The sequence below is a fragment of the Physeter macrocephalus genome, chromosome 5 (genome assembly GCF_002837175.3).
Source record: "Physeter macrocephalus isolate SW-GA chromosome 5, ASM283717v5, whole genome shotgun sequence".
Classification (NCBI taxonomy): Eukaryota; Metazoa; Chordata; class Mammalia; order Artiodactyla; family Physeteridae; genus Physeter; species Physeter macrocephalus.
In genome coordinates this window covers 49,924,143-49,936,486 of record NC_041218.1, presented here as the reverse complement: position 1 = coordinate 49,936,486, position 12,344 = coordinate 49,924,143, and the positions used below count along the sequence as shown (strand labels likewise).

The 12,344-nt window shown below is 40.0% G+C and overlaps 1 protein-coding gene across 2 annotated transcripts in view; it reads right to left on the bottom strand.

Moving 5' to 3' along the window:
* Positions 1-2,004: 2,004 nt before the first annotated feature.
* The window catches only part of HIBADH (3-hydroxyisobutyrate dehydrogenase), a 104,685-nt gene continuing 94,345 nt past the window's right edge, over positions 2,005-12,344 (bottom strand). Inside the window, exons 7-8 of one of the 2 annotated variants that reach the window (XM_007129554.4) lie at positions 7,257-7,413; positions 2,005-2,794 (exon numbers count right to left, since the gene is read on the bottom strand). In XM_007129554.4, coding sequence (XP_007129616.1) covers positions 2,636-2,794; positions 7,257-7,413 — 316 coding nt within the window. In that variant the 3' untranslated portion in view covers positions 2,005-2,635. The other variant, XM_028489959.2, reaches the window with a different exon arrangement.

Here is a 12,344-nt window from a genome sequence, read left to right as displayed (position 1 = left end):
GTCGCTGAGTCTCATCTGCTGGTTCTGCCTCATTTTCCCAACCATTAAACGCTAGAGTAACACAGGGCTTGGTCCTTGGACCTGTTTTTCTCTACTCACATGTCTATTAGGCACCTCAAATAAACTCCTGATTTTTTTCTCCTATACCTCCCCTAATCCTCCCTCAATTCTTCTCCTACAATCTTGTTCTCACAGAAGATGGTCTCCTTTCTTCCACCTTCTCCACCAACCTTGGAGTCATCCTTGACTCCTCCTTTTCTCTCTCTCCCCATCCATCAGTTAGTGGCTCTATCTTTTATGTTCAGAATCTGACGACTTCTTGCCTCCCCCATCTTTATCATTCTGGTCCCAGCCATCACGTCTCACCTAGATTATTATATCTGCCTCCTACCGGGCCTCCTTGCTTCCACCCTTGCCCCAGGGTCTATTCTCCACACCACAGCCAGAGTGATCCCTCTAAAAAGTAGCTCAGAGCACATCAATCCTCTGAACAAAATCTTCCATGGGCTGGCTGTGATATTACGGTGTTTGCAAAATGGCCCCCCTACTGCCCCTCTCTGTGTCCACACTCTTACATAGTCCCTGTCCCATGCTAACTCTGGGCTTGGCTAGGTGACTTACTTTGACCAATGGGACAATACAGCCAAAAAGCAAGCAGAGGCTTAAAAAGCGCTTGTTCCTTTGGTCTTGTCCTGTGTTGCTGCTGGGAACCTTCTGCCACCAGGTCAGCAAACTTGGGTTAGCTTCCTGAAGGATGGGTGACCATGTGGACAGAAGCCCCAACCATTCCAGCTGTCCCTTCTGAGTGAGGCCAAACTAGACCCTTCAGCTCCAAATGAGTTAGCCCAGTCAGATGAATAACACAGCCCACCTTGAGAATCTTGAAAAATAATAAACGTTTGTTATTTTAAACTACCAAACTTGGGGGGTGGCAGTGTATCAGTTAGCTTTTGCTTTTGGTAACTGACACACTGCCTGTTTCACTCAGAATAAAAGCCAACATCCTAACATGGCCTCCAAGGTCCTACACGATCTGGCCTCCCTCATTTTATGACACTTCACTTACAGCCTCGTTAGTCCTCACATCTGGTGTCATCCTACCTCAGTGCCTTTGTACTTTCTGTTCCCTATGCCTACAATGTTCTTTCCCCAGGTATCTACATGGCTTGTTCCCTCACTTCCTTCCTATCTCTGCTCGAATGCCACCTTACAAAGATAACTTCCCTTACCACCCTAATAAAATACCCCAGGACTCCCCATCCATCCCCCTTACCCTGCTTTATTCCTTTTAGTCCTGATTATCACCTGACATACACATTAAACATTTATTTCTTGTCTGTCACACCTCCTCACATACACACATACGAGACACCAGAATTTATGGTCTACAAGGGCAGGATTTTATCTGTTTTGCTTATCACAGCAGCCCCAGCACTTATACTAATGCCTGGAATTTTTGATCACCAGGAAAATGATGGACATAGCAGTCTTTCTGCTAAATCTGGTAGCTAGGCCTATCGCCTGAAGTATTTCTAGGGGCTGTGGCGGGGAAAGTGGCAACTATGCTCCCTACTGGGACATATTTCATTTATTGCAGGCCAAATTCCTATAGCACCCACAACCCAGAAAACACTCAAACAAATTCTTGTTAAGGACCCAGGCAGAGCAGGAGGATGAGGGCTGGCCGCCGGTCAGCTCCCACTCAGTTCCTCTTGACCTCCCCTCCCTTCCCTTTCTTCTCATCCTTTCCCCATTAGCCTGCAACACCAGTTTGTCAGATCATTTGACTGTTCACCAAATGGTTAGGAAGACACAAAAACTCCAAGGAAGTATTATCAGCATAGAAATTTATTTGAATTCAAAATAATATGGTTATATTTAGGATAATATAATAACTATCTAAAGCACATATCATCGTAGGCTCTGAAACAGTTCTAAAGATGTCATTCTTTTGAAGTCAAAAAATATGTAGTAAGAATGTACAAGGAAGCAAAAATATAAAAAATAAGTTTGCTGAGTATTGGGAGTTGTTATAAGAGGGGCACACCAAGGTAATGTAACAGAGTCCAAGTTACACAGCATGCAGCAAGGAGTTCTCTTGCTTTATCAAGTCCTGGAGAATAAACCGGTAACCTCAGAATGCAAGAATACCACCACTGGGTTAACAGGACAAACTTTCTAAGGGACACAGGGAGTAATTCACTATACTTCCCCTTTCTCTAACTCCTTTCCTCACACCGATTTCTTTTCTTTCCTCCAGGAGAGGTTTTATCCTGTGGAAAAAAAAGTTTGGTTTTATTTGTGAAGTGGAGTAAATAATATCCTGATTGAAGTAGGCAATGTTGTAGCTCATGATGCTCAGGAATCAAGCTTCTGAAAAAGGTCAGTCAGCTAGCAGAGACCATCAGTGGCTTGCAGGAAAAAAAAAAAAAAAAATCAGATAATATGTGTTTGCTAAATAGATAAAAAGAATAAGCAGTTAAAAACGGGTGAAAAATCCCAGGGTTTACTGTGAACTAGACAAACAAAAGCAGACAGGCGACCTTTGATTAAGCCCATTTACTTGTGGAGTGAGCTATGAGAGGCTCCAAGATAGGGTTTGGTTCCCAACAGTGTCCACAGCCAAAGGGCAAACTCAGAACGTCTCCTCCTCTCGTAGAAACTGGAACACGGATGAGAAGTCTTTTTTGGAGTAGCCCTTCGCACACATCATCCTGTAGATCTGATGGGCCTGACTGCCCAGAAGGATTGGGCTCTTCGTGCTGGTAGCAGAGTCTTGTGCTAATCCCAGATCCTAAGTCAAACAAGGGTGGAGGGAATACATTGAGGTTGGTAGTTAAGGCTCACTTCAGAACTGCGGCTCCTAATGCTTGGGTCTCAAAGAAGAAAAACTGAAGCCTGAAAAAATAAGAGACTTACAAGCACGATGTTAAGTTATATATTTTATACATCCTCTCTTACAGCTGCAAAACTGCTCCAGAGAGAAACCTTGATTTCTGAGTGGCCTCTCCACTCCTCCACCCTCCACAAAACCTATCTGTTTTGTTTTGACTTCGGCCAGGTGTTCCTATCCAGGTGAGATCACACAGAGAAATGCCTTTTCAAATCTACAGAAGCCTGTAAGCCTAAGACAAACCCCATTATGAAATTAAGCATGATGAAATTATCAGTGATGAAGATATCCATTCCATCTCTTAGTCAACACATATTTAACAACTGCTGTGTGCTGGGCACTGTGCTAAGTCCTGGTGATATGCAGTCATGATAATAAAACCAAGTCACTGTTCTCAGGAACTTACTATCCAGTGTGGAAGATAGACAGTAAAACAAATACTAAACTTCCAGACAATGACAAGTGCTCTGAAGAAAAATAAAGCAGGGTAAGGGGTCAGAAAGTCATACATAGCAAGGGGTGGGGCGGAAGGAAGAGAGTTCTGAGAGTTCTGATTGATGAGATGTTTAGGGAAGACCTCCCGAGGCAAAGACACCTGACCTAAGATCTGAATGTGAGGGGGCAGTGAGTTCTTTGGAGAGCTGGGGGAAGAGAGTTTCAGGCAGGTGGAAGAGCAAGGGAAAGGCCCCCTGGGCGGGGGCATGGCTTGGATGCTCAAGAAACAGTAAGAAGGCCAATGAGGCTGAACTAGAATAAGCAAGGGGCTGGGGAGGGAAATGAGACTGGGGATGGGCAGAGGTGGAACACGGAAGCTTTATGATGTCTGGAGAGGAAGCTGGATTTTCTTTCAAGTGCAACAGACAATCAGCTTCACAACACTTTAACATCTCTGAGAGCTAATGTTTCATTCAGAGAGTTTTGGAAAACTTATGGTTGTTTAAAAATAGACAAAAATTAACATTATAAATCTTTTATAGTTAAACTGTAGTTAATGGTATCCTCTACTATAAGAATGGAATCTTGTCCAGCCTTGAAATATCTGGGGGTAGATGGAAGACAATGAAGGCATGGTTAACTGAAACAATATTCCCAACATTTCATTTTATTTGTGATTAAATAAGTGCTGCAAACAAGTGGCAAAACCAAGACTTCCTTCTTACCATTACCATCTTCATTTCCTCCATCAATGGAAAAGCCAACAAGCAATGAAAGAGGAAGACAGAAGCAAGATGAGGACTATTTGTATTCTTTGAGGAACACCCTTGATAACGGAGTAGTTATTGATACCATCCACTCAAAGGAGGAAATGATTCAAGGGAAAAATAAGCAAAGTTTAAAGAATGGATTAAATCTCTAGCCTCTTGGATATCTATGATGCTATAGGTGTTAACAGAATTTTGTGCTTACTTGTATAATTTTCACATGTAAACGCACAGATTTGGAAAATCTACTTAACCTTAAAGTCTTCTATAGCTTCCACTAAAAAGCAAGTTTAATTATTACCCACACACTTCACAAATGTGGACAGCTACATTATTGCTTATACCCAGACAAGCAGATAAGCCTCTACTGTCAACATCATTTTGCTGCACATCTGCAAGATGCATTTATTTAAAAGCGACAGAAAATCTACATAGAAAGACTGCCTATAATTTTTAACCTCGTAGTATAACTAGAATATAAGAACTTAGAGTAAACACAACATATCGAGGAGAAGACAACACTATTGAGAAGAAAAGACTATTAGAGGTTTTCAAAGGGGCAAGTAAATATCCCAAATAAGAGCTAATAAAACCAAAAAGGGGAAGCTAAAATAGCTTGGGTGGCTGCTACCTTAAAGGGTGGACATTCTAAAAAGAGAAAGGTGATGTAGTCTATAAAATCCTAAGTGGCTTGTCAATCCTGAAATGTTCGAAAAGAAGGTATCCTTTGAAGCTTGTAACATATAATTTAAAATAAACAAATACCTCACTTCACTAATCAAATAAAAATATTTATGAATTCATGAGCTCAGTGGGTGGTTCAGGAAAAAAAATATAAAACAATTGCAAAAGGTTTCAACAAATTAATGGAGGACCAAATCGTTACGTATCACAAGGACACAGGTACACTGGGTGAGTAATAAGAGTGGTCATAATTTTCCATAATTTGTTCCTTAGTGGCCATGAGAAACAGACTTCTAGGTTGTGGGGTTTAGAAGAAAGATCTAGTTTTTGTATTGATTATGTTCTGATTATATACACACAATATATTAGAATTTTATGATGTTAAGACCTAGAAATAAATGTACAAGCCCCTACTTCAAGGACACAATGACATCATCTCCCCCAACACAATGAGATCTAATGGCAGTTGAGCAAAATACCTCCTAGTAAGTAAAGGCCTGATCTGCCCAAGCAGGTATGATTGCTTTAATCAATGCAGCACTGATGGGGACTTCTTTAATCTCTATCAATTTCTCTACACAAGTCTAATTAGTTATGGTGTGTTTTGCTAACAGCTATCTGAGGTGATGAAAGCATTTTTTAAGTTCCTTTCTAAATGCTTTCATTTTAAGCAAAATTCAAAAATCTTGCTCTTTATAAGGGAAATGACAACTTATAAAGAGCAAAAGAGAACAGGAATGTCCGTATGTTTTACTACTGTACTGTCTTATGCTATCTTTAACTATCAAGAAAATAATTTTAAAGGACCTCAACAGGAGCAGATTCTTCCTGGGCAGGGACACCGGAGAAAATGATGGAAGTAAAGGTGTGATGTAGAGGAGAGTCCCCAAATAAAGCCAGCACTGCTTACAGGTTACTTCTTAGCTGATTCCTCTGTTGGAGCCATTTAGCAGTATTTTAGGAACCAAATAAGCTAACAGGTCACAACCCACTTCATACATGTACATAAAGCAAACTGGGCATAAATGCGATTCTTTCACTCTTCTGTGTGTCCTAATAAATGACCCTGCAGCTTTGTGAAAACAATCCACTTAAGGAGCTACTTTCTGTTTCCAACAAGAGCAACACAGCGCAACTATAAAAGCCTGTGTGGAGGATATGCAAACCTAAATACAAGGTACAGATTGGCATAAAAATAAATATTTTCTTAAATGAAACACGAGGAGAAATAAAACTACTAAATAAGAAACATAGTTTCAAACACTGCTTCATCCAATAAATATTGAAAGTGAGCCAACAATGCACCAGGGGTCCGGCTGGAGAGGCAAGGAAGGATGAGGCAGGCTGAGGGAAGAGCAGGCGTGGAGGGCTGCCAGGGAGAGGGGACAAGAGGCCAAACGAGTTCGATGTGGCTGAAGCAAAGGAGGGGGGTGGGAAGGCAGAAATGAGCTGGTGAGGAGAGCAAAGGCCTTTAAGACAATATGCAGAGATGGACTTTAATCTACAGGTAACTGGAAACCATGAAAGAGACTTAACAGGAGAGATGACATAATCAGGTTTTTACATTTTAGGAAGTCCACTCTTTACCACAGAAAATGAACTGGAGAAGAAGATGAGAATGAAAGGCAAGGAGACCAGTTAAGGGCAGATGTGGTAGAATCTAAACAAGGTTCGGCCAAGGTACTGGTAGTGGTAGAGAGGGCAAGTGGGTGAATTCAAGGCACAGCCGAGAAGCAGAATGGACGAAACATCATGGGAAATGAAGGAGAGTAAGCTGAATACAGTATACAACCGTACATATTATTACTTTTGTCAAAAAGTAAATGGCAGGGGTGTGGGGAGTGGGGTAAGGAATAAGCTCTACACAAAAATCTGCAAGTCTGTTTGTCTAAAAAGTATTTGCTAACGTTGAGATCACAAATGAGAGGAGGCCAACAATCTGCTTTTCAAATGACTTTATACATAAATAAATAAATAAATAAATATATTCTTAAAGTAGGAAGATGTATTTAGAAATCTAGCATCATGTGAACGGTCCTCTCTTCTTTTGCGATATGTATATCCAATGTCATTGTATTATTAACCGTCGGAAAATGCTTATTACTGCTTCCATTCTAAGGGCTTGGTAAATTAATGTAAAATTTATGATGAAGAACAACATTTTACCGGCTCACATTACAAACAAACCCAAGCACAAAGGAAAAATCCCAGCCTATTCTTCTCATCTGAAAGGCCAGGATTAAAAATGAACAAGATAAAAGGTTTTTATCCAAGCTAAGTTTTAAATAATTTCCAGTGACTGGGTCACTATTTTAGTAATCTTGCCTTCTAGGATAGACGTATGCCTTGTTACACACGTGGGGGGGGGTGAGGTGGGGAGAGAGAGAAGGGAGGGAAGGAGAAGAACGAGACCACTAAACATTCCCCCACCCCCACCCCAACCTCGCTCTCTTGGGTAGTCTCTGCATTTACCATACCTTAGCCATGAGTGTTGTTCCGAATCCACCCTGATAGTTATTAGCCGAGGGAACTCCATCCATCACCCCAGGTACAGGATTATAGGTGTCACTTGACCAACATCGTCCTGAGCTCATATTTAGGATTTTAGCCAAGAGTTTTGGGTCAAGCCCTAACCTGTCAAAGAAGGTCAAAGAAAAGGAGTGTTAAATGTCAAAATGTACAAGCCACGTGTGACTTATTTACGTGTGAGGATGCTCCATCTTCTCTCTCCATTTATGATATGCCTTCAAGTATCTAAGCAGACTGATGAGAGCGAAGAATCCAATCTTAAATTATAGGGTATTAAAAGCTAGTGATTAAACATTTCTGAGCCAGGACATTCTGCACTGAGAGAAAACCTTCTGCACTACCCTGCTTTTAAGAAATAACATATGACTGCATAAAAGTATTGTTGGTTTATCACACACATGGGTTTTCTAGTCTTTTGGACATTATTGCATTTATGTGTCGCATAAGAACCTTAAGCCAAGATGATCATCTAAATTCTACAGTCTTTACTCACAAGTGATGTATTTCAGAAAGAAATATTGACAGTTAAATTATGTATCATGGGAGTCCATGTGGATGCATTTATATGTATGTTTATTCCTTTAGCTCTTATGAGAGAATAAACGCAAGAGATGAGCCACGAGCAGTAAAATGAGCTTAAGGGAAGTTATCGTTATAAAAGAAGACATTTCTTGCTGTAAACTTTTCCTTATTTATTCAATCTTCATTAGACATTCTTGCTTATGAAGCAAGTCTGCACAGAGCTGTGACATATGCTATCTATTCAGAGACATGCATTATAGTTCTGGGTCAACTGCTGATAAGGTTACTGATCCTGATAAAACAAAGCTTGCCCAAGCGGAAACATCATTTGTTCTATCACTGAGCTGATGGCATAAACGGCTGTTCAATGTGGACCCAGAAAAAAAGTAGAATTAAAATGCTCTATTACTTTATTCCAAGTATCTTAGTGCAGCCTGGGAAGCACAGTTTTGCTACGTATCTTTGAATCAAGTTTCAAATAAAACTTTCTGCTTTTTCTTAAAACCAATCCCTTACAGAATAAAAAAAAAAGATTAAACAGAGACACATGTAAATATTAAATGAACTGTGCATTTTGGGGTGCTGCTTATTACTTGTGTGTTCAAAATTGTCTATTTCCAGATCAGAATAGAATGACCAGTAAAACCTTTTTCCAATGCTCGAGCAGGGTCTAGGGCTAATAGCCAGGATGTGTACGGACTCACCACATAATACAACTGTTATGTAATCAGGCTTTCAAGGAGCAGCTGTGGTTCAAAGAATACTATATGGCATGCCATGAAGATGAACTCACATGGTAGCCCGTGTTATAATGAGCAGTTTTTACTAAAGATTGTAACAGATAAAGATTCCATCTAAAACAGCTGTCATACATTCTGTTCAACTGTACACTGCTGGAAAGAAACCTGATGGTTTCATTCATTCTTTTATAAAGATCCAAGTTTGTTACATGTATAATTTGCTACTGATGCTTCCTTTCCCCTTTCAAATATAATTAGGCTATCAGGATGCTAGGGTAACAGATGACTTAGGAAAAGATAAAGCCAATGCACTTAGGGAAAAATTGTGAAAAGTAAAATCACAAATGAACAACTAGTTAATTTGCTATAACTGCAAATATATTGTCTAAGCACAAGTATGCAAGAATGTATATGTCTAATGTGCTCTATGAGCAGGGGATATTTTTAAAGACCCCAAAACACTGTCTTTACCTTCCATTTGGAATATAATTCAGGCTTCCTAATTTAGGTTTTCTTTTAAAATGGCTCATTACATTCAAAGCAGCAGAGATACTCCCCCTCCTTATTACCTACCAGGTTAGACTCAACAGTGCCTCACAACACTCTTTATTGCTAAAGAAATTCATACTCTGTCTATAATACCCACCAAAATGGGAGCAAAGCTTATTATCCTTTGTAAAAGGCTACATTTCATTTTTCTTGAATGTTCAAGGAAAAATACTGGCGCTGATTTATAGAACCCTTTTTGGTGAACATATTACTATTTAGAAGCATCCTGAGGGGCACACACAAAAATGAGGTGGCAGTTGTTATGTGCTCACTTTTCAAATCTGATGCTTCCCCACCATGCTGACTCTCTTAAGGAGATGGCTACTCCCTCTCCAGTCCTCCCCAACCCCCCAACAGCAAAGTGTATCATTAAAAAGAGCAAGTTAGAAGTGTTTTGCATTTCATCTTTCTGAGGATTCTCTCACTGGCATATATATAACTGACAGTTAAAATTAGACATGATATTAAAATCAGTTACTGAAGTCCTCTGTCTTCCACTGTGCCCAAGGCTTGTAATGGTCTGAAACCAGCTAGAATACACAGTAATTGTCATTCAGGGAGTCTATCCTAGAACGTCATGCTTCACTGGAGAAGACTGAGTTTCATTTGAAATCAACAAATTAATCCAAGACAGGTATCTGAAAGGGCAAGTTTAATAGGAAGCAGCTACTGGGCTCTCAACCATGATAAAATGTTATTGCTGTTTCCCTGTAAATTGGCTGGGAACATATGATACTTTCTGCATAAGAGCCCCATTGCTGTTCAGGAGATATACAGCTCAAGCCATCAAAAGGATGACAGTCTGTCAGTCCCCATAATAACTTGCCACTGGATGTGGTTCGAGAGTGTGCGCATGCATGCATGTGGCTTTACAATTGCTGGAATGTTCTCTGATATAAACAGAATGAATTCATTGCTCTGACCGCATATATAACGCAACTCAAATAAACGTCACTGTGTCAAATCTACTCACCTTTAAAACACAAGAATTTTAAATGAACTTTTGGGAGAAGTAAAAATGATGCATAAACTATCAGAAAAATTAAAGAGAAGCCAAGTGTTTGCCTTCACTGTAACCAAGGCTTTTAAGGGCCAAAAAAGTTTGTTCACCTTATAGTCTCTGTAAGTATCTATACTGTCTGGTTTTATGTAAGAACAAAGCAAACAATGTCCCTAAACTGGGATGTTTGTATCACAGGAACCGATCTGGAAATGAAACATCTAAGACTATGTCAACTTAAATCAATCATTCCGTTATTCACCAATGTTTACGCAGACCTGCCATCTAAGAAGAGGCTGTGTCTGCCCTCCAGGAGTGGGCCAGTTAAGACACCTGCCCAGTAACGTTTACCTGAGGCAGGGGAAGAGCCCCCCGACCCCCACCTCATTCGTCTGACAAATCTTCATTGAGTGCCTATTACTTGCCAGGGATGTTCTTAAGATACAGTGGTGAGGGACTTCCCTGGTGGCGCAGTGGTTAAGAATCCGCCTGCCAGTGCAGGGAACATGGGTTCAAGACTTGGTCCAGGAAGATCCCACATGCCACGGAGCAACTAAGCCCATGCAGCACAACTACTGAGCCTACGCTCTAGAGCCCACGAGCCACAACTACTGAGCCCGTGTGCCACAGCTACTGAAGCCTGCGCACCTAGAGCCTGTGCTCCGCAACATGAGAAGCCACCACAGTGAGAAGCCTGAACACCTCAACGAAGAGTAGCCCCCATTCTCCGCAACTAGAGAAAGCCCACGTGGAGCAACAAAGACCCAATGCAGCCAAAAATAAATACATAAATTAAGAAATTAAGAAAAAAAGATACAGTGGTGAGCAGAAAAAGCTCATAGAGCCTGCATTCTAGTTGGGAAGACAGACAATAAACAAACAAATAAATATAAAATGCTAGCCAGTGAGAAGTGTTATAATGAAAAAAACATTAACGTACAATTCAATTCAAATACAAACCACCACCACCATCACCTCAATAACTACCATGTATTGAGCACCTACTATGTATCGGGCACTGTTTTAAAAGATTTACATGGATGACTTAATTTACTCTTCACAACAGATACTACTGCTACTGTGGATAGATACTATTATTTTTGTCATTTTACAGATGAGAAAAGCTTAAGTCTGTGGCAGAGCTGGGATGTGGTCATCAACAGACACCCACACTCACTGCCCTGAGTCTCACTGGGTCATATGGGTAGTCACTTAATCAGCCAACGTGATGGCATCCTATCAGTTTAATAAGAAATTTGGCCAAACCTTTATTATAAACCTTTTGCCATATGTTATATCTATCAGGGTATACAACGAAGGGGTTTCAGTCATCACCTAAATGAAACGGCAACACCTTCTTAGGGAAGTAACCAGGAAGCTAAAATTATGCTTGTGGGAAAGTTCTCATCTTGAACGGCCTTCCCGAAGTTTGACTGTTTTAAGCTTCTTTTGGTGGAAGGAGACAACATGGCTGTAGCTAGAGGGGCCTGGGCCCTGTTGGCAATGCAAATAACTTGTTATACCACCCATATTGAAAAAAAAAAAGCAAACCAAACAAAAAACATATTTTCTGGCAGAACAAAAATGAAAACAAAAAAACAAAACTCACATTACCAATGTTATTCTTATGTGGTGCACAGGAATAAAACCTCTCTAATGCAAGTAAGGCCCTTTCAATACCATAAAACTACGTTCTGAGTCCTAAATAGATCCCAATTAGAAGGCAGAAAGCTCTAGTAAAACAGAATTTCCAAATATGTTGTATACCAATATTTTTTATGCTTTAGTTTTTTATAGCATTTAAAAATCTCACTAACCTCCACAAACACTCATTGTAAAAGATCATAGGGTCAACAGGAGTTTAAAACTATAAGGTTTTATTCTTCTATTTAAAAGAGGGAAACGTCAGTGTTCAAGAAAAGACACTGACTTATGAGAATGAAATTAATCAGAAACGATCACTTCATAGGAATAGGTAACTCAATTTGTAAATGTTGACATTAATTCTCTAAAAAAATTTTTACTTCAGAGTGAACAGAATATAAATGTGGCTGAACCACTTTGATGCTATACTACTTTGTGGGAATTTACTACTTGGGAATTTATGCTTGCTGATGCCAATTTTCTCTTTCACCTTGCAATGCTCAATAAATCGTGGCCGCTCTCTATACTCTATTAGAGAACATTCCTGTCATTTTAAACCATGTCTGTAAACCATGGAGAAA